The 25957-nt window shown below is 41.8% G+C and overlaps 1 protein-coding gene across 1 annotated transcript in view; it reads right to left on the reverse strand.

Moving 5' to 3' along the window:
* The window catches only part of LOC139712267 (nuclear distribution protein nudE-like 1-A), a 297794-nt gene that overhangs the window by 70075 nt on the left and 201762 nt on the right, over positions 1-25957 (reverse strand). Inside the window, exon 6 of the mRNA XM_071624108.1 lies at positions 7643-7804. Within this exon, the coding sequence (XP_071480209.1) occupies positions 7643-7804 (162 nt within the window). The remainder of the gene's footprint in view (positions 1-7642; positions 7805-25957) is intronic.

Below are 25957 nucleotides of genomic sequence, written 5' to 3' on the forward strand. Positions count from 1 at the left end.
CCGCATTAGGACCCCTCCCCACCCCCTTCCCCTGGGTCCCAAGGGGGTACCCCTGATTCCCCCATGAACAAACTTGAAACTACAGTCATCAATGTATCAACTCATAGTATTAACTTAGCTCTATCACTTCTGGTTCTAGAGAAGATGATTTTTTAAGATTCCTTATTTTTTGGGGGTTTGGGCCCCTTTGGGGGCCCCCCAGGTGGGGCATGGTGCCTATTTGAACAAATTGCGATCCTATCCCCCGAGGGATGCTACCTGCCAAGTTTGGTGAAAATCGGTCATGGGGTTCTCAAGAGGCACGACGGACGCCGAACGAAGAGCGATCGCAATAGCTCATTTGAGCCTTTGGCTCGGGTGAGCTAAAAAATCACTGTATCGCTGCCCGGACTGCCAACCTTACCGGTTACACCCAAACCCGAGAGCATTATACCACAGAGAAACCAAAACAGAAGTAATCAATCACTGTGCCCATCTGCCACACGCATACCCAGCAGCACGCATCCCTGATATGCGTCAATCCCTACTGGCATCTTCCACAGATCTAATGCCCCCCCCCCCCCCATCCTGGGAGAGAGCCCAGTTGCAAAGCGAGGCCAGGGGATGGCAGCCAGTTGGCTTTGGCCTGAATGCCTTCCATGAGGACCCTGTTGAAAGGGCCCAGGAGGAGCTGATGCCCTTAGTGTTGTGGGTACACAGAATAGCCCAGGGGACAATGCTTCTGGGCCTGCCGCCCTGATGGTGACGATGAGTTATTTGGAGATTGTATCTCTTCAAGCAGGTACGAAGGGTTATCTTGTTTGTGTTGACAAAGAGGAGTTCCCTTCATGCTTGGAAAAGTTCTACTACATAGCCTGCTTGGCCACCCTGCTGAGGTAGGGTGTCTGCGGCGGTAGGGGCAGGGCTTGGGTCCTGGGTCTGGTGGAGTGCACCTGCTGCTGCCGCGGGCAGCTGGAGTGCCGCTATAGCCCAGCCATGCTTCTCTGCCACAATGCACATCATGATAAAAAGGTTGGTCTAAGAGGGAGTTGTGGCCTTCTTGGTATTTTTGCTCCCTACCTGGGCCCGTATGAGTGACTTCTTTGCATGTTTCACAGGTGGCGGGTCGGCAGTCTAGTCTCCCGTACAGCATTTTTTCTTGCCCTTTCAAGGGGGACTGTCCACCACTGAACCTTCAGAGGTTAGCATTACTTTGACAGGCAGCTAGTTGAATTGGATGCAGATCAAGAGATTATTTTACAAACTGATCCATGTAATATGGTCTATTTGTGTGCAAAATACGGGGTGACAGGGCATTTATCTAAATCAAAATGCTGAATGAAGCATTTAAACCTTTTAACCCAATTTGTACAACCAACATAGCATCTAATCAAGAAGTTGTTATTGTAATGAAATGATTCGTATAGTGTAAGTTTGGCTGTTTCCAAGGTTTTTCATGTCAACAAACTGTCTACCTTTTGACCACACCCATGCCACAAGCATTTCTTACACACGTGCAGAGCTTCTGTCTCACAGGCCTACTGGTGCGTCCAGCAAACCCAGCAGTTACAAGAACTTCCTGCGGGATGTCAAGCTGCGCAAGAGAGGGAAACCTGAGAGCCTTCGGCACAAAGTGAGAAGCCAACGCGAAAGAACCCCTTTACTAACTACTGTTTTCATAAATCTAAACCCCCTGACATGCTACCTGTCAAGTTTGGTGAATGTTCATCAAAGGGTTTTCAACGATTATGAACATGTACATTTTACATCACCATTTGGACCCATCCCATCCCCTTGGGTCCCATCGGGGGGAGGGGGCACCACTGATTCTGCCATTGACAAACTTGAAACAACAGTAATCAATATATAGTGACTCATTGTTTTACCTTACTTAGCTCAATCACTTCTGGTTCTAGAGAAAATCTTTAAAGATTCCTGACTGGGGGGGGGGGGTGGGGTGGGCCCTCCTGGGAGGCCCCCAGGTGGGGCATGGTGTCCATTTTGATGGAATTGAGACTCTATCCCCCTAGGGATGCTAGCAGCCAAATTTGGTGAAAATTCATCATGGGGTTTTCAAGAAAAAGAACTAAATTTACAATTTAGGCCCCAATTTAGGCCCCCCCTGGAACCCCCAGTTCGGGCATGGTGCCCATTTGATGGGAATGAGATTCTATCCCCATGGGGATGCTACCTGCCAAGTTTGGTGAAAATTCATCATGGCATTTTCAAGAAAAAGATGAACATTTATAATTTAGGCCCCCTGGGGCCCCTAGTTGGGGCGCGGTGCCCATTTGATGGGAGTGAGATTCTATCCCCGTAGGGATGCTACCTGCCAAATTTGGTGAAAATTCATCATGGCATTTTCAAGAAAAAGATGAAAATTTACAATTCAGGGCCCAATATCGGCTTCCTGGGGCCCCACAGTTCGGGCATGGTGCCCATTTCATGGGAATGAGATTCTATCCCCCTAGGGATGCTACCTGCCAAGTTTGGTGAAAATTCATAATGGTATTTTCAAGAAAAAGATGAAAATGTACAATTTGGGCTCCATTAGGATCCCTCCCCACCCCCTTCCCCTGGGTCCCAAGGGGGGGGGGGACACCTGATTCTGCCATGAACAAACTTGAATCTACAGTCATCAATGTACTAACTCAGAGTATTAACTTAGTTCAATCACTTCTGGTCCTAGAGACAAAGATTTTTTAAGATTCCTTGATTTTTTTTTTTTTTTTGGGGGGGGTTTGGGCCCCTCTATCTGGAGGCCCCCCAGGTGGGGCATGGTGCCCATTTGCACAAATTGAGATCCTATCTCCCTAGGGATGCTACCTGCCAAGTTTGGTGAAAATCGGTCGTGGGGTTCTCAAGAAGAAGATGAAAATGAAGAAGATCAAAGAGTTTACGCTGACGGATGACGGATAATGGACAACGCACGACGCACGCCGGATGAAGCGCGATCACTTGAGCCTTTGGCTCAAGTGAGCTAATAATTATTCTTCAGTATATCAGTACAACAATACTAATAAATTCAGACCAAAACATAAACAAAATCATATCAATCATTATACTTTATTTTATCAAATATATTGAGTTAAAACATATTTCTTTAAAACAAGCTTTGAAAGAAAACAGAGATGTTCGTGTTTTTACAGAGTCGGGTAAAGCATACCATGTATCAGGTCTGTGATGCCTCACGGACCTGTGAGCTGTAAGTGCTATCACAGCATCTCTCACAGCTGGTATTTGAAGCAATAGGGCAAAGCGAATTTTGGCTGGTGTGACCTCCATGATGGCTAGCAGTCAAATGACAAAAATTGAAAGTCGCTCCCAATTTACAACCTTGCCCTATTTCCTTATACTGTCTGCATATCTAACTCTTGTTGTCCACAAGTCATCCTGACTGTCCTCGTTCATGATTTAATCATTCCTGGTGTCTGCCCAGGTACGATTAGCATATTCCGGGGTATTTCGCGCTCTTCCGGAGTGATTCCTAGGACACTCCTAGGAATGTCCGCAGTCAGTCCACGGACATCCCAAGGACATTCCTAGGAATGTCCCAGAACAAGCCGATTCTCACATTTTTTCTGCATCCGAGGCGGACAGGCTGCCGAAATGACAGAATTTGCTTCCGCAACTCTTCCTACGCTTGTCTGCGCCCTAGTGGACGTCCGCCCTCAGTAAACACGAGGTGCGGGCAGAGCACCGTTTCATACTGGAGGCTTGTCTGGAGTGGCTCGAGTGCGCTTGGGTGAGCTCGGGCACACGTTACCAAGGCAGCTATTTCTTTTAAAATTGTTTTTTTTCTTTCCTTCTGCACTTAATATTCATTATACCCTTAAAATCACGTCAAAATATTACTAAGAGCATTTCAGATTAAAAGGTCAAAATCACACTTCTTATTATTTATCATTACAGTTTATTGAAATTGTCATCACTGATTTTATCGTCATTACTTGCATGCACGTGCATGCATACTGTACAGTGAAATTTATACACGTTTTTTTTTTCAACATACATAGGCCTAAGTGATACAAGGCACGCGCTTATGCGTTCTAGGATTTCCGGTTCCGGTGGACATCCAATGTTTGTGCGGGTGAGACCTTTCATACCAGAACGACATCCAGTGTTCATCCACTGTTCGTGCAAGACGGTCTATCACACATCGCATTTACTGTTGGTCCACTGTTCATCCACTGTTCACCCGGGTGTCTTTTTCGGGCTACCTTTCATACCAACAGTGGTCTGTTACGGCACATTTTGGTAAATTGGAGGGGGGGGGGGGCAAGGGGGAAAACACATTTTCATCTTCTTCAGAACCGGTGGGTGGATTTAAGACAATCAAACTCGGTGAGGATCATTCTTAGGGGGTAGGGTCCCAAAGTTGTAAGTGTGGGTCAAGTACAACAGACATAAGAGAGATAATTGAAAACAGTATTATCCAAAGATTGCCCTTCTATATTGTGTCATTTTGATTCCTTCAACCAAAGTTAATGCCTGTAATATCATTTGTTTATCTTTTCATCAATCTGCAAACTTAAAACTCATTATAGAAATATGAAATGTGATAACTATACACGTACCTATCTCAAACAATGCATCACACGTCTCATAATGTATTTCTTTATGTTGTTATGAATAGCGCCCCCATGTGGTGACCTTGAGAAATGCCAACCATAACAAATAATGAAATTCGACTTGTACATCATTAGTGGTAAATATGAAAATGATAGATCTGTAGTAAGACATATATAATGGGAATAAAGAAATTATACAGAAAAGTCATATTTTTACCATATTTCCTATGTATTTCTTTATATTTTGTTGAATAGCGCCATTTATGGGTGACCTTGAAAAAATCAATTGTGCGGTCATGTAGAGTATGAGTTGCTCTACCCATGTGCCAAATATGACGATGATACATCAAACAATAACAAAGTTATATAACAAAGTTATACAGGGGGGTGGCACAATGTGCCCCCCCCCCCCCCCCCCCCCCCCCTTTGGGCCTGGGAAGGGTCAAAATACCTTGGGCTTTATATCGTGAGCTAACGCCATCCGTTTTCATCCGTCGTGCGTCATGCATAAATTTTCATCTTTTTATCTTTGGCTGCGTTTATCTAAAAATTTTCTGAAGCAGAATCACAATCCTAAACGCGTTTGAGGCATTTTCAGGGGTTAGATAAATGCAACCATGTTTTCAAACGCGTTTAGAAACGCCGTTTTGAAACGCCTTTCAAAGGGGGTTTTGAAACACGTTTGAGACCACGATAACCGTTCTGTGAGTAGATAAATGCAATGCCGTTTTGAAACGCGTTTGTATCTCAAGGTCAAATCCCAACTGTTTCCGGTTGTGCTCTCTGCCCATTATTTGTGTGTGACTGATGAGGCATGTTTGGTGGTATGCAGTTGACCTTTACTTCCCGGGGTCAAACGGCGCAAAGCAGCTGCGCAGTGACACCACTCGAATCACGATTGCATGATGGTTAGATAAACGAGGCACGCTGAGAATCACGTTTCAAACAACGTTTGCAAACACCGTTCCAAACACGTTTTGAAAAGCGATTCTCTCTCTCAAGTTAGATAAACACAGCCTTAATCATTCGGTGGGGACAAAAAACAGCTGCACTTACAATTTGTTTTTGTGATGATTGTGGAGGAACAGAAAGTTACCCAAATGTGCCGTCAATGTCCTGCACATTTTGGTAATTTACCAAAATGTGCAATTTACCAGGATGTGCTGTAACATGTCATAGCACATTTTGGTAACTGCACATTTTGGTAATTTACCAAAATGTGCCGAAACATGGTCGAGGGTGAACAGTGGACGACCTCTGGACGTCATCCACTGTTCAGCGTCTGGTATGAAAGGGATATAAGTTTCAAACAAGAGTATCACAAGTTCACCTTTCACGCAGTCACTAATCTAAATTACACACAGCTCTACTAAAATTTGACTAGGCATTCTCAAGTAGAAGATGAAAATGTACCTCATAGTACCAATTTTAAATCTATCACTTCTGGTTCTAGAGAAGAAGATGTTTAAAGATGCCTTTTTTTTGGGGGGGGGGTGGGGTTGGGGGCCCCCTGGTTGGCGCATGGTGCCCATTTTAACAAACTGATATCCTAACCCCCTATAGCTAAGTTTGGTGAAAATCCATTATGAGGTTTTCAAGAAGAAGATGAAAATGTACAATTCAGGCCCCAATTTGGACCTCCCCACCCCTACCCCTGCCCCCAAGGGGGCACCCCTGGATCTGCTATGAACAAAATTAAAACTACAGTCATTAATGTACTAACTCATAGAATTTACTTAGATCTATCACTACTGATTCTGGAGAAGATTTTTAAAGATTCTTTAATTTTGGGAAGTTTGGGCCCCTTGGGCCCCCCTCCCCCCAGGTGGGACACGGTGCCCATTGAATCAAATTGAGATCCTATTCCCCTAGGGATGTTACCTGCCAAGTTTGGTGAAAATCAGTTATGGAGTTCTCAAGAAGAAAATGAAAATGTACAATTTAGGCCCCATTAGGACCTCTCCCCACCCCCTTCCCTGGGTCCCTAATGGGGCACCCCTGATTCCGCCATGAGCAAACTTGAAACTACAGTCATCAATGTATTAAATCCTAGAATCAACTTAGCTCTATCACTTCTGGTTCTGAGAAGAGACTTTTAAAGATTCCTTCATTTTGGGGGTTTGAGGCCCCCCTGGTGGCCCCCTGGGTGGGGCATGGTGCCCATTTTAACAAATTGAGATCCTAGCTCCCTAGTGATACTACCTGCCAAGTTTGGTAAAAATCAATCAAGATGTTTTCATGAAAAAGATGAAAATGTAAAAAGTTTTAGGCCTCCATTTGGAGGAGAAGATTTTTAAAGATTCCTTAATTTTGGGTTTTTTGTCCCCCCCCCCCCCCCCCCCCGGGCCCCCTGGGTGGGACATGGTGCCCATTTTAACAAATTGAGATCCTAACCCCCTAGGGATGCTACCTGCCAAGTTTTGTGAAAACTGGTCTTGGGGTTTTCAAGAAGAAGATGAAAATGTAAAAAGTTTATGCTCGATGGATGACGGACGGATGGACGACAGACGAAGAATGATCGCAGTAGTTCACCTGAGCCAAAGGCTCAGGTGAGCTAAAATGTACCTGCAGGCATTATAAAGATATGGGGGAAATAGTGAAATTTTGAGCGCTTTACCTTGACCTTGGACCTTGAGCATGTGCACCAAAAGTTCAAAAAACATATCATGCAAAATACATTTCATGTAGATACTCTATAAGTTTGAAACCGCTGTAATCATTTTATAAGGATTCCTTAATTTCAGGGCTTTGGGGCCCCAGGGGGGCATGGTGAACATATGAACAAATTGAGATCCTACTATCCCAGGGATGCTACCTGCTAAGTTTCGTGAAAATCTGTTGTGGAGTTTTCAAGTGGAAACTGAATATATTTGAAGCATTACCCATGACAGATGATGAATGATCACGATAGCTAAATTGAGCCTTTGGCTAAGGTGAGGAAAACAGGATGCTTTCAGACTGACATCACTACTTAAGTATATGGCTACATAAAAAAGCAGTCTGATTCAAAATTACAAAATTAATCTGAGTGCAAGAGAGGAAAGACAAGTAATGATTTCAGTTTATAAGTGCAAAGAGAATTCAATCCTAACCTTTCCCTTGTGTGGCATTTGTCTCAGCCTCATGTAGAGCTTTGTTATCCACAGTGTTATCCCCTGCTGGCATGTGCCTTCCATTTGCTGTTATTGCTGCACTCTCCGCATCGTTGTTGGGTGGCTCGGAGGCCTGCCTCACAGCTATCTCCTGCCTCATATCTATGAAATCAAAACAGAGAGATCAAAGTAGGCTCTTACATTAGGCATATAGTGTTGAACAACTTGCATAGATAAGGAGGATCAACAATACTCATCTTCTTGTAAGTGATGACTCCTAGTACCTGTGCCTTTAAATCACATTATCCTTTAAAGCCCCCTCTGACTCACAAAATTATGATTATCTGAAGAGATACATCTTACTGTAAAAGTGGTTTCTTTCGCGTACAGATACTTTCGCAGTTTCCATCGGTGCCGACTTTTTCGCGTGTGTTTAAATTCGCGGTCGGCAAAATCTGTGAATTCACAGTCGGCAAAAACTGTTTTATTTTGCACATGAAAACCCAAACTATAATCCAATTATTCTGTTATTTATTAAATAGAAATTAAAATCAAATGCAGGCTTACCTGAAATCCTGTGTCTCGAGTACTTTCTAACATGCTTGTACCTACATTGCGCGGTATCGCTGTGTGTGTGTTGACCGTCACTACACTCAATGCGCGGAATCTTCGTGTGTGCATGTGCGCAATAGCGTTGTAACAAGTGGCGAGTTCAAAACATTTCCTTGCGTGGTTAATTTCCTGCGACTTTTCAAAAAATTTTCGTGTGATGTTAAATTCGCGGTTCAATCTCAAAGCGCGAAAATAAAACCACCACGAAAGGAACCACTTTTACAGTATATGAAAGAGGAATATCTTACCTTTTGCTTATCACATAACCAATGCTGTGTTCTCCCTCACAGCTGCCCTTTGGCTTGAACATAAAAAGGATATAAGATGGGAGACAAATTAGAATAACCCCAAACTAAAAATTGATTGCACGCAAGGCTAGCATGCCCCATGACCTCAGCCCCATCATCCCCCAAGAAGTCCTCCCATAACCGGAGGAGCATAGAAAAACCAACCAAAACAACACAAAACAAAGGGGGAAGGTGGGTGGGAAACTCAAAAGGAAAAATATTCCTCTCATATATAAGATGTGTCCCTTCAATAACTAGAAATTGGTGCTCGGCGGGTCGCGCAGCCGAGCACATGTATCCCCCGAACCCACAGCATCATACATCATCGCAATATATAGAGCTCACACAGAAATTCCATAACTCAATACAGTTATCATGGCAACAATGATCCTGTCCACATTTTGCCTCTGGGTACTAAATTTGATGACAATAGTATGATGTAGCGGTGTAACTCTGCAGAATCTAAAGTATTCTCTGGTAGTACCTGTGAGGGAATACAATTATAGAGTAATCTGGATGCACTGTAAACCTAACCCTCTTCCAATCTGCGAATTGGATGAATTTGGGATAAAAATGTATAATATGGCAATATGTGACAACAGGTATCAATGCAGACAATTTTTTTTTTTTTTTTTTTTTGGGGGGGGGGGGGGGGTTTTGCTTCCACTTCTGATATCTTATTGTTTTGTTAACTGACAAAGCGGGTTCCATGACAAATGCTGTGATGACAAATGCTCCGGCAAGGAATCCTAGTGTTGAAGCGCACATAAAGCTTAACGCTTACCCTAATCCAAATCTTTAGTCTGCCTTGAACCTAACACCCAATCATACCCATGAGACTAACTCTGTCTCTAGAGAGGTATCAATGCAGGAGCAATTGTCGCCAGAGCATATGCCATGTCACCGACAAAGTATGGAAGTGTACCTTGTGCTACTGAAGTGGTGTAGCAGTTATTGTCAATAGGGGCATTGCCTCAAGAGCAGCAGTGACTTTGGGTTCACAGTAAAGAGCATCTTCTGTGTAGTCAGTGATGTACAGGCCTTCTAAACTTCGGACACATGTACAATAAAGGACCTTCATGCCAAATTTGAAGATGATCATGGAAGAAATGCAGCCGGTAGAGCGCTCACAAGAAAATCTCTGCTATTTCCACAAAAATTCTTGTTTCCATGGCAACGATGTCTCCGCCGAAACCAAAAAAATAGGCGGCCTTGCTTTACCATAATGGACCTTCATGCCAAATTTGAAGATGATTGGAGAATAAATGCAGCCAGTAGAGCACTCTCAAGGAAATCTCTGCTATTTCCACAAAAATTCTTGTTACCATGGCAACAATGTCTCTGCCCACACAAAAAACAATAGGCAGCTTCGCTTTACCATGATGGACCTTCATGCCAAATTTGACGATGATCTCAGAAGAACTGCAGCCAGTAGAGCGCTCACAAGCAGACCCTATTGAATTTACCTTTTCATGTATAAAGACGGAACAAGCGAGGGCGCCATCACCAAAAACAATAGGCCTCTTCATCTTACCTTAATACACCTTCATGCCAATTTGAAGATGATCGAAGAAGAACTGCAGCCAGTAGAGCGCTCACAAGCAGACCCTATTGAATTTATCTTTTCACATATAAAGACGGAACAAGCGAGGGCGCTATCACCAAAAACAATAGGCCTCTTCATCTTACCATAATACACCTTCATGCCAAATTTGAAGATGATCGAAGAAATGCAGCCAGTAGAGCGCTCATAAGCAGACCCTATTGAATTTACCTTTTCACATATAAAGACAGAACAAGCGAGGGCGCCATCACCAAAAACAAAAGGCGTCTTCGTCTATTCATAATACACCTTCATGCCAAATTTGAAGATTATCGAAGAAGAACTGCAGCCAGTAGAGCGCTGCCAAGCAGACTCTTAAGACGGAACAAGCGAGGGCGCCATCACCAAAAACAATGGGTCTTCGTCTAACCATAAAACACCTTCATGCCAAGTTTGAAAATGATCGAAGAACTGCAGCCAGTAGAGCGCTCACAAGCAGACCCTATTTGATTTACCTTTTCATGTATAAAGACAGAACAAGCGAGGGCGCCATCATCAAAAATGTTAGGCATCTTCGTCTAACCATAATACACCTTCATGACAAGTTTGAAGATGATCGAAGAAGAACTGCAGCCAGTAGAGCGCTCACAAGCAGACCCTATTGGATTTACCTTTTCATGTATAAATACGGAACAAGCGAGGGCGCCACCACCAAAAACAATAGGCGTCTTCGTCTATTCATAATACACCTTCATGCCAAGTTTGAAGACGATCGAAGAAGAACTGCAGCCAGTAGAGCGCTCACAAGCAGACCCTAAAGACGGAACAAGCGAGGGCGCCATCACCAAAAACTATAGGCATCTTCGTCTAACCATAATACACCTTCATGCCAAGTTTGAATATGATAGAAGAACTGCAGCCAGTAGAGCGCTCACAAGCAGACCCTAATGGATTTACCTTTTCATGTATAAAGACGGAACAAGCAAGGGCGCCATCACCAAAAACAATAGGCGTCTTCGTCTATTCATAATACACCTTCATGCCAAGTTTGAAGATGATCGAAGAAGAACTGCAGCCAGTAGAGCATTCACAAGCAGACCCTATTGGATTTACCTTTTCATGTATAAAAACGGAACAAGCGAGGGCGCCATCACCACAAACAATAGGCATCTTCGTCTAACCATAATACACCTTCATGCCAAGTTTGAAGATGATCGAAGAAGAACTGCAGCCAGTAGAGCGCTCACAAGCAGACCCTATTGGATTTACCTTTTCATGTATACAGACGGAACAAGCGAGGGCGCCATCACCAAAAACAATAGGTGTCTTCGTCTAACCATACTACACCTTCATGCCAACTTTGAAGATGATCGGAAAAGAAACGCAGCCGGTAGAGCGCTCACAAGCAGACCCTATTGGATTTACCTTTCCATGTATACAGACGGAACAAGCGAGGGCGCCATCACCAAAAACAATAGGCGTCTTCGTCTAACCATAATACACCTTCATGCCAACTTTGAAGATGATCAGAAAAGAAACGCAGCTGGTAGAGCGCTCACAAGGAAATCTCTGCGGTGGCGGCGGCGGCGGCGGCGGCGGCGGACGCGGACGGGCGCGACGAGGCCAAATCCATAGTATCCTCCGAACTCTGTTCGGGGGATACAATAATATAATTCCAGGAATATCTTACCTTTTGCTTATCACATAACTAATACTGATTGGCACAGATATAAACTATAAAAACAATGGGAGGCTTGGAAATGAGATAAACAGGAGCGCTATTGTGAGGACTTCCGAGCACTAGTGTTGGCACCGGTGGTGTCCCCTGCGGACATCTCAAGGACCGCCCTCCTGAAGGCTGCTTCCTTTACCACCATGTCTTTAAGATAACAGGAAATGAAGGAATTCGCATTGGACCAATAGGCTGCATTTTAGATATTGTGTAGCCCAGCGCCGTTAAACAGTGCCCACAAAGAGCAGAGCGCTCTCGTGTCATGTGCTCGAATCAAAGATGGCTTCCGGTCCACCCATTCTGATACAGTCAACTAACCACTTAGAGATGGTAGCCGCTGAAACAGCGCCAAATGGAGCCACAGTGGACACAAACAACATCCACTTACTATTATAGCGCTTGCACCAGGTTTTGTCCTAAACAGAGAAATGTGAGGAGAGCTTGGGAAGGGATATTATTATTATTATTATTATTATTATTATTATTAAAACATCTTTATTCAGGATTACATGATCAGCAAATGTACTGATTTTCATCAAGGTCCTGAGATACAAATGTTATATAAAATCATTTACGATATATACAGATACATACTGAAAAAGTTCCAAGTCAGCTACAGTTTCATCAGAATAAAGAAAATGCGAATTAAATACATAATAAAAAATTTCATTTTATTAATTTACAATTAAACACAGATCAAAAAGTTTTGAACTTGAAAGTGGATATCTCCACTTGTTTCGAGGACTCGGTCTGATTTTTAGCGAGAGGATCTGACTTGGGGATCAGCCCTACCCCTGAAGTTTTCCAGTGAATATGTCCTTTGTCAAGACATAACGCACGCATAGAACTGTCTCCATGACCCGAAGCAATGGCAATCAGGAAAACCGTTTTCAAAGTAAGATGCCAAAGAGAAGCCTTGGCCATCGGTTTGAAGGGGGCCCTGGCAAGGGACCTAAGAACAGCAGGACAAAGCAAGTGCCAAAATGTGTCTCGCCCATTCGTGTCTAAAAGAAATTACTGTTTCTAACTCCCGGAAATGAATTGACCCTGCCTATGAACTTTGAACTTGTGATGAACTTCAACTCCCCAAGGGACATTTACCAGCCAAGTTTGGTCAAAAACAGACATAGGGATCAAAAGTTATGAGCCATAATTGAAACGCGAGGGAAAAAACCTTAACATTGGGCCCTAAAAGTTTGTTGACCCCTTTCTGTGACCTTTGACCTTGTGATGACCTTCAACTCCCCAAGGGACATTTACCATCCAAGTGTGGTCACAAACGGACCTATACATCAAAAGTTATGAGCCATAATTGAAACGTGCCGTAAAAACTTAACATTGGAACCTAAAGTTCATTGACCCCTGCCTGTGACATTTGACATTGAGGTGACCTTCATGATTGGAAAAATGTGTATCTTTGTATAACCACTCTTCCCTCCAAGTTTGACCGAAATTGAAGTCCTCAGTAGAGAATTATTGAAGTTTTTGTAGCGTTACGGACAGATGACGGATGGACGGACGGACAACGGACGGACAGACGCTGCAGGCGATTCCTTAGTCTCCCCGCACCTCCGGTGGGCTCGACAAAAACTACAAGCTGGAAGCAAGGTCATTACCGGAGGTCTCAAGAAGAACGATCGCAACAATTTGGTAAGGAAGGGGGAAGCAGATACCAATTTCCTGTCGACAAAGCCCTTATGACAGGAAGCAATAGCTGACCTAGCTGTAGGATTTGAAAGTAGCCAAAGCAAGACCCTTGTCAAAAAAGTCAACTGGGAAATCCGCAACCTAACCTAGATAGGCAGTAATGAAATCACAAGCGCACAAAGGACAAAGCCCTTGAGAGGAAGCAATAACTGACCCAGCTGTAGGACTTGAAAGTAGCCAAAGGAAAACCCTTGTCCAAAAGGTCACCCACGAAATCCGCAACCTGACCTAAAGAGGCAGTAATGGGATCGGTCAAGTCCAAGATAACGCCCGCGTTACGTACGGGACATTTCAGAGACTTTCACGGACAGACAAATAGTGCAAATGGCCTTTGACTATATGGAACTTCATCATGGTGACTGAAATCTAGGAGAAGAATAATCATGTAAAAAATTGGGAAATATGACCTTGACAATCATATTGTAGAAGAGATAATATGTGCTATTACGTTTGCGACCAACAAAAAAAGTTTTTTTCAACCATTTTTTTTTCAACATGAAAACTCTCTGAAAGTATTTTATTTCACAACTTGTAACTCAGTGTGATAAAAGTCACAACACTCAAGATTATCAGAGGTAAGTTTCATGTCATGATGTAAAAAAGCTCTAATTACAGGTTCTAACTGAAGACAAGACATGACATGTTACATATGGGACAGTTACATATGGGACACCTTGTCCCGCATTCGTTTAGTGTGTGGAGAACCATGTTTATGGGTATTTTGAGTAATTATTGAAGTAAAATCACTTACAATTACTCAAATATTGATCCAGATTGTCGAGGAAACAATATTATCCAAATATTTACCGTCATAATCATATTTAATATTTTTATATCCAACCCGAGTATGCTTGCCCTGGATTTTAATCAGAATAGTTACTACTAAAACATTGAATAATAAAGTGTTTACTTGGATGAACATTCATTTTATCACAATCAGTGGAAATTACCTTTGCTTGATAAGACTTTCGCCTGCTGGATCTGCAGGCTTCTTCAGATCGAGCGCTGTGAGAAGGACTTCCCACGAGCCAACGTAGCTGGCGCACGCCGATCCGAGAGAATGGGATCGTATATTGAGGAAAGTAAGTATTGCCCCAGGTCTGGATTGAAGGTTTTCCCTTGTTGTTTGCGAATATGAATGACTTCCCTTATCCAGCGTGAGGTTTTCCCAGAGTCTGTGGCTAGGATGGAACACTTCTTCCAGTTGATGTGGTGATTTTCACTGGCCACATGGTCGCTGATGGCCGACTTGTGCATGTGGGAGGTGGATTCCTTTCTTTTTCCTCTTGTGAAGTAGGATGCACTAACTGTGTCCACCTCTTGTTTGTGTTCATTTTTCCTGGTACCAAATTTCCTGGCTGTTTCTCCAATGTAGCTTCTTTTGCAGTTCCCACATGGAATCTGGTAAACTACCCCCGCTTGGTCATCGATGGATCTTTTGTCTTTTGAGTGTACTAAGATGTTCCTGAGTTTTTTGTGTGGCCTGAATGCTGTGGAGATGTGGTATTTCTGGTAAATCCTTTGTAGGGCTTCAGAGGTACCCTTTACTTATGGGATGGTTACCAACTTCCTCCTCTGATTGGTTGGTTTGGTCTGTGAGTTCTTCTTGGTCTGATTTCCCCCCCTTTTTCTTTTGGTTTTCTTGAAGGACCAGCCAGGGTATCCACACTTCCTGAGAGAGGACTGGATATATTCTTCCTCTGCCTTCAGGTCTGCCTCCTCAGTGACAATGCAGTGTGCTCTGTCCATGAGTGTGCGGATAACCCCTAATTTTTGGAGTGGATGGTGTGATTGGAAGTTCAGGTACTGTCCCGTGTGTGTCTTTTTCCTGTAGACGACCATCTTGGTTGTGCCATCTGGTCTTTTGGTGATCTTGGTGTCCAGGAAAGGGATGGAGTTATCAACCTCTAGCTCATGAGTGAATTTGATGCTGCCTGTGTCATCAACTTGGTCCAAGTGTGCCTTGAGTCTGTCGACTGTGTCCACTTTTACAATGGCAAGGATGTCATCCACATACCGTTTCCAAACTCTAGGTTTGATGTCATCATGAGCGGATGCGGATGGCTTCTTCTTCCAAGTATTCCATATAGATGTTTGCGACAATGGGTGACACAGGGCTGCCCATAGCTACTCCGTATTTCTGGTGGTATATCTTGCCATCAAAGCTGAAGTAGGTGGTAGACAAGATAAATTCGAGGAGCTTTATGATGTTGTCCACTGTGAGATTGGTCCTCTTGTGTAGTTCGGAGTCTTTCTGAAGCCTGTCCTTCACGATCTGGATGGATTGGTCGATTGGGGTGTTGGTGAAAAGGCTCACGACGTCGAACGAGACCAGAACTTCATGGTCCTCGGGTGTGATGTCCTCGAACTCTTCTGCCAAGCCCTTGGAATTGTGTACATGGTGATCTGTTTTTCCTGCCAACGGTGACAATATGTCTGCTAATGACCTTGAACTATTGTACCCGATGGATCCAATATAATCCACTATGGGGCGGAGGGGGAAGCCTTCTTTGTGAGTCTTAGGAGTACAATACAGACGTGGTACATTCTCAGCCATAGGATAGAGATAGTCATACTGTTGGAGAATGATCTTTTTGTGAGCTTTTAGCGGCTTAAGCAGCGCTGTTAACTTCTGTTTGTAAGAGGAAGTGGGGTCACAAGTTAATAATTCATACGTCTTTGCATCTGACAACATGGACCTGACCTTGTCTTTGTAGTCTTGAGTGTCCATGACCACTGTAGCTTTCCCCTTATCTGCAGGAAGAATGGTAATTTCCTTGTTGGAAGCTAGTTCTGTCAAGGCTTTCTTTTCGTCTACGCTGATGTTCGGCTGAGGCCTTGCATTCTTAAGTATTCCCATGACATCATTTCTCAGAAGATCGGCTTGGGGCTTCTTGAGAACTGCTGTGGCTTGTTTGGTCGCCACAACAGATTCCTCGATAGGTACAGTTTCGGGTGCAACCGCAAAACTCAATCCTTTGGCTAGAACTGAGGTTTCTCCCTGTGAGAGCTTGTGTTTGGATATGTTGACCACCCATTTCTTGAGTTGAGTGCCAGAAAGGTCCAATTCCTGGGTAGAAGTGCACAGAGCACAATCTCTCAGATTGGCGTGCGCCAGCTACGTCGGCTCGTGGGAAGTCCTTCTCACAGCGCTCGATATGAAGAAGCCTGCAGATCCAGCAGGCGAGAGTCTTATCAAGCAAAGGTAATTTCCACTGATTGTGATAAAACAAACGTTCATCCAGTTGATTTTCCAATCAGATGAATCTTTTCAGCGAGTTAAAGTGCTTACTTCCATTGATGAAGGCACGTCACGTTGGCTATTCAGTTTCAACAACAACAACAACAAAACTTGACACAAGAAATATTAATCTTAATAAACATTCAGTACCTGCTGCGTAGAACCCCAGTAATCAACTAGAGCACTCGAACAGGAGACCCGTTCGAGCACACCCCATCTGGATTACTGTTTAGGCCAGAATGTTGTATAATATGGCAACTGTTGCAGGATACAATAAAATCCGACGAGAAATGAGGCTAGTATATTTATAGCACATACAAGGAATATGACATGTCATCCTATAAAAGTTTGAACAATAAGAGCACTGGCAATGAAAACTTCTGTTACCTAGAATAACTCCCCATAAACCTCAATGGCAAGTTCGAATAAAATCCGACAAGAAATGTGGCTTATAGAGCATATACAAGATATGTGCATTGGCATCCAAGTCGTAACACTGAGAGCACCGTCATCCCAAACTGTTGTGTCCTTCATGTAGAATGACCATTCATACACCTCCTTAGCAAGTCTGAGTAAAATCCAGTGAGTAACAATCAAGTTATTGCCTACATAAGCATTTTTGCAAATTTTGACATGATCAGGGTGACCTTTGACCCTGTAAAAGGTGGAACAGTGAGGGCAGCATTATCAATAGATGTAGGTGTATAGATTTGACTATGATACATTTACATACCAAATTTGAAAAAAATCGGTCAAGAAACAAGGCCAGCGTCGCACACACAAGCAGACCCTGTCAAAGTTACCTTTTCATGTATAAAGACGGAACAAGCGAGGACGCCACCACCAAAAACAATATAGGCATCTTCATTTCATTATAATGCACCTTTTTGCCAAATTTGAAGAAAATCTGATAAGAAATGTGGCTGATAGAGCGCACACAAGAAATGTGCATTGGCATCCAAGTCGGAACACTGAGGGCGCCGTCACCACAAACTGTTGTTGTCCTTCATGTAGAATGACCACCCATACACCTCCTTAGCAAGTCTGAATAAAATCCGTTGAGTAACAATCAAATTAAATTGCATAAATAAGCACTTTTGCAAATTTTGACATGATCAGGGTGACCTTTGGCCCTGTAAAAGGTGGAACAGTGAGGGCAGCATTATCAATAGGTATAGGTGTATAGATTTGACTATGATACATTTACATACCAGATTTGAAAAAAATTGGTCAAGAAACAAGGCCAGCGTCACACACACAAGCAGACCCTGTTAAATTTACCTTTTTATGTATAAAGACGAAACAAGCAAGGGCGCCATCACCAAAAACAATAGACGTCTTCGTTTTACCATAATACACCATCATGCCAAATTTGAAGATGATCGAAGAAGAACTGCAGCCAGTAGAGCGCTCACAAGAAAATCTCTGCGGCGGACGCGGACGCGGACGCGGCGCAACGAGGCCAAATCCATAGTATCCTCCGAACTCTGTTCGGGGGATACAATTAGATCCCATAAAAACTCATGTGTAAGGTGCACTTTTTTTCATCCAAAAAAAAAATGTCAAAAGTTGGGGGTGCGCCATATACAGTAATGAAAGAAACTTGCAGTTTGCTGTTGCCGGTACAGAGCAAGTAGAAACCCTGATGCAGGGAAGCCAATGCACGGTTTGTATCTATATATAGTACCAATGCTGCATACGTATGACCACGTGTAGAAAATGCCTCGGAAATGTAAACGATATTGATTTGAAATTTCTGTCACAGACTTATCATTCATTAAAATATGTAATAAAATATTCATTTGCTGTCATTAAAATGGATAATCGAAGAAGTATTCGCATACAGAGAAGAGCTCCCAGTCTACACCTCACTAATTTGGAGCCGTGAAATCCAACGTCGCTACTGGCCATGCCGTTGGTGTGCTTGCTATTATTGTATGTGTGGATGTGGATCAAACTACATTGTACAATTTTTATTTATTTTATTCCTTTTCTTTTAGCTCACTCGGAACTGCTCTGCCATGGGGCCCTGCATCATATACAAAATACAATATGAGTAAAAAAACACAAACTTACAAACATTGTAACAAAGAGGAAACAAACACACCCACACACACACACACACACACACTTTCACCTCCACACCAGTACACTGGCACCCACCCAAACCTGCACACACACACACACATATACATGCACGCACAGGCACACATACAGTGCCGACGGCGGGAAACGTCACGCTTTTCCGAGATCTGGACGAGGCCACTCACGCGTATCCCCGCGGGTACCCGCGGGTATACGCGTTCAGTGGACGAGTCCATCCGCCCGCACGGAAAATCCATCCTAGGGAATTTGCGTCTCGATAGACGCGTGTTGGACGAGGGTGGACGAGGGTGGACGAGGGTATTCAGGCACATTCCCGTTATATTTAACCAAGTTCTATTCTGACCGCTCAATCAAAATACATTTCATGGAGTTCCAACTTTCCCCATTTTCATCAAATTCGGATTTTCGATTTTCGATTTGATCACACTCTGATGACCACTGCCTTGATTGTTCGTTTCTTTCTAAAGAAGTACACCTGCGGAAGTTGTGCACATGCGTTCATTACTCAAGTATCAATAATTATTAGAACATATCGACATCGGTTACGATCATCTAGCCTCGTGGATCCGACACCGCGTCTGCTATTCACGACTTTTAACGACCTGCGCCAACATAATTTCACTGCTGAAATTTTGGTGGCCCAATCGGGCCACACAAAAGTCGGATGTTTGCATTTACTTTTGGTAATGATCAGCGGTAACAATCGGCTCCATAAGATGCAAAAATAAATGTCGCATGTTTGCTTTAGATCTTGGAAATGAATCACGGTAACATTTGACTCCGTATGATACTAGAATAAATACCGAATGTTTGCTTTGGCGTTCGGAAGTGAAAAATAATAATATTCAACTCCGTACGATGATAAGATAAATGTCGGATGTTTGCTCTTACGTTTGAAAGTAAATAGCAATAACATTCAGCTCCGGAAGATGCTTAAGTAAATGTCGAATGATCCCTTTGACGTTTGGAAATGAATAACAAAAATATTCAACTCCGTACGATGATATAAAAGACGGATGTTTGTTTTTTATACTTTCGAAAGTAAATAGAAATAACATTCGGCTCCGGAAGATGCTAAAATAGATGTCAAGATGATGGCTTTTACGCTCGCAAGTGAATAGCAGTAATATTCTGCTCCATACGATGCTTTTAAATTTAGAAATGAATAACATTAACATTCAGTAGCGTTCGATGGTAAAATTAATGTTCAATGATTGCTTTGATGTTCGGAAATGAATTACAATAGTATTCAACTCCGTATATACGATGATAAAATATACAATGTATGTCTGATGTTTGCTTTTACGTTCGGAAGTAAATAGCAATAATATTCAGCTCCCAAAGATGCTAAAGTAAATGTCGAATGATCCCTTAGACGTTCGGAAATGAATAACAATAATATTCAAGTCCGTACGATAATAAATAAATGACGGGTGATTGCTTTTACTTTCGAAAGTAAATAGCAATAGCATTCGGCTCCGGAATATGCTATAATAAATGTCAGATGATTGATTTTACGTTCGGAAGAGAATATCAGTAATATTCTGCTCCATACGATGCTAAAATAACTGTTGGATGTTTACTTTTAAATTTCGAAATGAATAACAGTAACATTCAGCTGCATTCGATGGTAAAATTAATGTTTGATGAGTGCTTTGATGTTCGGAAATGAACAACAATAGTATTCAACTCCGTACGATGATGAAATATACAATATATTATGTCTGTTATTTGTTTTTACGTTCGAAAGTAAATAGCCATAACATTCAGCTCCCGAAGATGCTAAGGCAAATGTCAAATGAGCCCTTTAAAGTTCGGAAATGAATAACAATAATATTCAAGTCCGTACGATAATAAAATAAATGACGGGTGATTGCTTTTACTTTCAAAAGTAAATAGCAATAGCATTCGGCTCCGGAAGATGCTAAAGTAAATGTCAGATTATTGTTTTTACGTTCGGAAGTGAATAGCAGTAATATTCTGCTCCATAAGATGCTAAAATAACTGTCGGATGTTTGCTTTTAAATTTCGAAATGAATAACAGTAACATTCAGCTGCGTTCGATGGTTTGGAAATGAATACAATTATATTCAACTCCGTTTACGATAATAACATAAATGTCTGATGATTGCTTTTATGTTCAAGAGTAAATAGCAATAACATTCAGCTCCGGAAGATGCTAAAATAAATAACGCATGTTTGTTGTGACGTTCGGAAATGAATAACCAAAATAACTCCGTATATACGATGATAAAATAAATGTCTGATATTCGGTTTTACGTTCGAAATATAACAATAACAATCAGCTCCCTTCGACGTTCGGAAATGAATGATAATAATATTCAACTCCGTACGATGTTTAAATAAATGTCGGATGCTTGCTTATAATTTATATTGCTATGTACTTTCGCAAAATTAAATAGCAATAACATTCGGCTCCGGAAGATGCCAAAATGATTAATGTCACATGATTACTTTTACGTTTGGAAGTGAATAGCAGTTACATTCTGCTCCGTACTATGCTAAAATAAATGTCGGATATTTGCTACATGTGTATTACATTTCGAAATGAATAGTAACATTCGGCTGCGTTTGATGGTAAAAAACAAAACACAAAACAAAACAAAACACACATACACAAAAACGGTCTGATGTCTGCCTTGACGTTCAAAATTCGGCCCCATACGATATGATGAAATAATTGTCAGATGACTCATTTCACTTTCGCAAGTGGACAGCAGTGACATTCGGCTCCGTACGATGATGAAATAGATGTCAGATGTTTGCTTTTATATTTGGAAATGACTAACTGTTAAATTCTGCTCCGTATACGACAGAGCTGCCAACCTCTGGAAGCACAAATTAGTACTCAGCAGCTCCAAAATTCGTATTTTCCACCAGAATTCGTATTTTTTCAATCTCCCTCTTTTTGCTATGATGCCTACAGGCTCTAAACATAACGTTATGACACATGCCGAAGCATCCAGCTGGTCACCAGCACGATAAAGATTCTAAACTACGCAATGTTCAGTGTTGATTGATTGCTTTCTCGCAATGTGTACAAGTGCAAGTTTGTACCTCCAAAAACTTTCTGGGCTGATTATGGAAGCTTCCACTTTCTAGCAGGGGACGGGGAATGCTTGATCTTCTCAAGAGAGCTTCTGTGTGAGCGGATGCAAAACTCTGTTCTGTGTTTCCAATTATGTACTATCAAAACATAATCATGCGTTGTTTTCAGGCTTTTTTCATTTTATTGGATTTTAAACATCGGTATTTTTCGAAGTATTCCAATTCCTTTTCCCCTGACTGGAATCGGAAAGTCTGTTATAACGATGATCGCAAAATGCCGCGCTGTGTGTGGAAGCGCCGATATGGTGCAAACACGTGGCTTCATTTTCAAGTTTAAATGAATGCGCCATGTGCTCCTGCCTATAAGAGGTTACTGCAAGTTCGATGGATCGAATGCGCCATAGCTGAGCTGAGCTGAATGGCTTGTTTACGGTAAACATGCAGTTTACGTTCGATATGAAGAAATCATTACGTCTTTCACGAGGGAAAAACACACAAAACAAACAAACAAACAAACAAAATACACCCCCGAACGAATGTTGATAGCCAAAACTTTGAAAAGTAATAAGCAGTTTTGATGCGCGTGAACTGAAATTAATTGTCATTACACGTTGTATTTTGCTGTCTAACCAGGTGATGACTGCATCTCATTGGACCTACTCGTAGTGAATTTGTCTGGGCATATGAGACCTTTCATGTATTTCTGTGATTGCATTTTTAATTGACTGAATAATCAATCCTTTTTTTTTATTGTTCAGGGAACATTAGATATTCGATCAAGTACACTATAATCGACTGTTCGATGTTCCCTACTATGCGCCAAAAGAAAGGCTATAGACATAGAATCATGATATCTTTGGAATTATTCCTTTAATTCAACTAATGAGCTGGTTCTTCGATCGATATTTCCAGGATATCTACACGCTGTTTATTCCAATGCGCGCATTCTTTCGTCTGGCACGCACCTGGGTGTGGCACCTGCTTTTGTGGAAATTTCCACAAGGGAGAGGGGTGGGGTGTCAAGTTTCTTCGAGCCGAAGAGACTGCATACACAATCTTTTTCGCTTTAATTTATTGTCATTCGTGTTTTCCCCTTATTCTTTGCTGATATTGAACATTTAGATTTAACTTTACGAAAGTTGCTATAGCACATGGTTCATTTTGTTGTGAGGTGTACGTAATTTCTTTTTTTAAAATCATTCTTGAGAGGGGAAAGCAGAGTGAGGGGGAAAGAAGACTAGAAGGAAAGGGAAATAAAACAAACGTACGCTAAGCATTCACTGGAAGCCGTCTTTTTACACCAGTCACCAGCATAGTTATCATCACTATCAGACATCACTCAAGATCATTTTAGCCTTTTCCTATGATCAACATTAAGAAACACGCATAATCCCTCGAGATAAATACCTAGGAAACTCAATAACAAATACAAAGTATCAACACCTCCCAACAACACAAACATTTAGAAAAGACAACAAATAGCACATCGAAGCGGCTGGGATCAAACTCCGTCGCTTCGATTGCAGCGAAGCGGAGAAATCGCCGTTACGAAAATAACAGTGCGAGAAACTAAGAGAATTACGTTTAAATACTTCAAAGTATAAAGGGAACGGATAAAGTGATATAAAATGGAAGAAATCGTACTAAACGAGGTGTGAGAAACGACGGAAATAAAACAAAGTTTAGTAGTAAGCTTAGGCCCTAGCAAAAGTTTTGCAGCACCGAAAGCTACGCGAAAATAAACACACCTATGAAACTCGGTATTGCGACGAGATCCTATGGGATCAAATAAACGATACAAAACAAAGGAAATTGATTCATTTTGACCGGAAAATAGTTTGTTATAAGTATTCTGTTATATGAGATCTCCTTTAATAGGCCTAGAAATAATCGAGTTTCCACGATACTCGGGAAAGAAAGTTCGAACGCTTTTCACCTGCACATATACTGCAGAGGGCAGTGCACATCAGTCATCAATTCACAAACAGAAACTCACCTCTACAACTTCCTTGCAGAAAATGATGCAATAGCGTTATAAAAAAACACACAACACTCTAAAAATCATTTCGTACTTGGGAGGCAAGGGACAAGAGGATGAAAAGAAGAGAAAAAGAAGCAGACATTGCACAACGGGACGCTTTCACCCCGCCTCATACGGTACTGTAGTGGCAGCTGGCTACAGTGTGTAGACACTCCCCAGCTGGCCGGCCACACATGGGGATACCACGGCGATCCATGTAAACATCCAGGGTCCGTAGGCGACAGGGATTCACGCGCGCGAAGTTCTGTTCGGTGTACACAGTACGCAAGCAGCGATATGCGTGTGCGCACATTTTTCTATTCAGCGCTTTCCACATACGGTGCCGTACGCGTTGCATCGATATCCCAGCTGAATACAGAAAACATGGCACATGCGACGTGCGTTTGCTATATTTTTACCCATTATTTTTCCCCACTGTGAATTCGTACTTTCTAAGGACGTTTTCATATTGTCGTTATATTCACTTCGATTTTTCGTATACGAATTTTTCGGAACGGTTGGCAGCTCTGGTACAATGCTAACATAAATAACAGATTATTGCTTTCACATTTGAAAATGATTAATGGTATAAATAGGTTCAGTATGATGCTTAAATAAATAGAGGATGTTTGCTTCACATTCGGAAATCAATAAGGGTAACATTCAGCTCCATAAGATGCTAAATTGAATGTCGGTTGTTTGCTTTTATACAGTGTATTTGAAAATGATTAACGGTAATATTCGGCTCCGTAAGGTTCTAACATACTATAGTAAATGTTGGATGATTGCTTTCACAATCAGAAATGAATAGCGGTAACTTTCGGCTCTTTACAATGCTAAAACAAACAATCTGGAAATGCTCCCACTTTCTCATCCCAAAAGTAAGCTATGACCACCTAATTGGCATCAACTTTTATAATTATCTATAAGCCTATTTGCTAAATCTTAGAATTCAGAATAATGGTGATAAGATGATCTACTTTTATATTCATTTATTTTAGACATGGGTACCTGTCACGTCAGTAATGCTTAATAATTGTTTTTAGTAGGACCGATTTAGTTTTTCCTATGTTTTTCTTGATTTTTTTTTTTGGCCACCAAAAAAAAAAAAATTAGAAATCAATGATTTTGGTGGTCAAAAAATAAAAATTAGTTTGGAGCCCTGCGATATCATTGAGCTCATCATTATGATCTTTCCCATGATACGCTAATATTTATATCATCAACCTGTCGACGTCATCCGACAATTCATGATTCAAACCTTTTTTTTTTTCATCGTCCGCTATTCCTCATTTTTATCAATACACGGACAAATTATTATTTCATCTTGCTGACATTATACTCCTTTCAAGAACTTCATAAGCAAGCAAACATTGTAAACATTAGCAAGTGAGAACATGCATCTATCGCCGTCATACATAGAATATAAAAATACATCGAACACTTACAGATCAAAAGATAAAAAAGTGGCGATATTGCATGTTATAATAGAGACGAGATTAATTATGAAAATTGAAATGATGTTACAAGATTGCAATATATAGGACCCCTATAATAGAGAATCAACGATTAACATTAAAAAAAATCAAGTTTCTATAATATGCATAATACTGTATAAACATAGTGATTATACCGTGTGTGTGTGTATATGATATAACTATGTGCCAACTTCTAAACTGGTAAACTGGAAATATATTGCTCGGGTAATTGACGCACTCACTTATGAGTGATTGACGCGTCCTCCCTACTTAGCGAGATCGTTGAAGCTCACCGACAATGAAACAATATTCTTCATGTTTGTATATAAAGGTAACTGCTTCCCGCCCAAGCCAACTTTGAACACAGACAGGGTATTCTTTCTCATTCTAGAGTAATGAAGGAGCGCACTTTCGGCTGTGATCTAAGTCCTATTATCATCATGAGTTCATGTCGCCGTTTAGTGATCTAAACTTCAGCTTTGCTGAACTGTTCAATGTCTTGAGCAGGAAGCGAAAACAA

Source organism: Diadema antillarum, unplaced genomic scaffold, assembly GCF_040938485.1.
Source record: "Diadema antillarum isolate AM-2024a unplaced genomic scaffold, OU_Dant_1.0 seq00001781_RagTag, whole genome shotgun sequence".
Lineage (NCBI taxonomy): Eukaryota > Metazoa > Echinodermata > Echinoidea > Diadematoida > Diadematidae > Diadema > Diadema antillarum.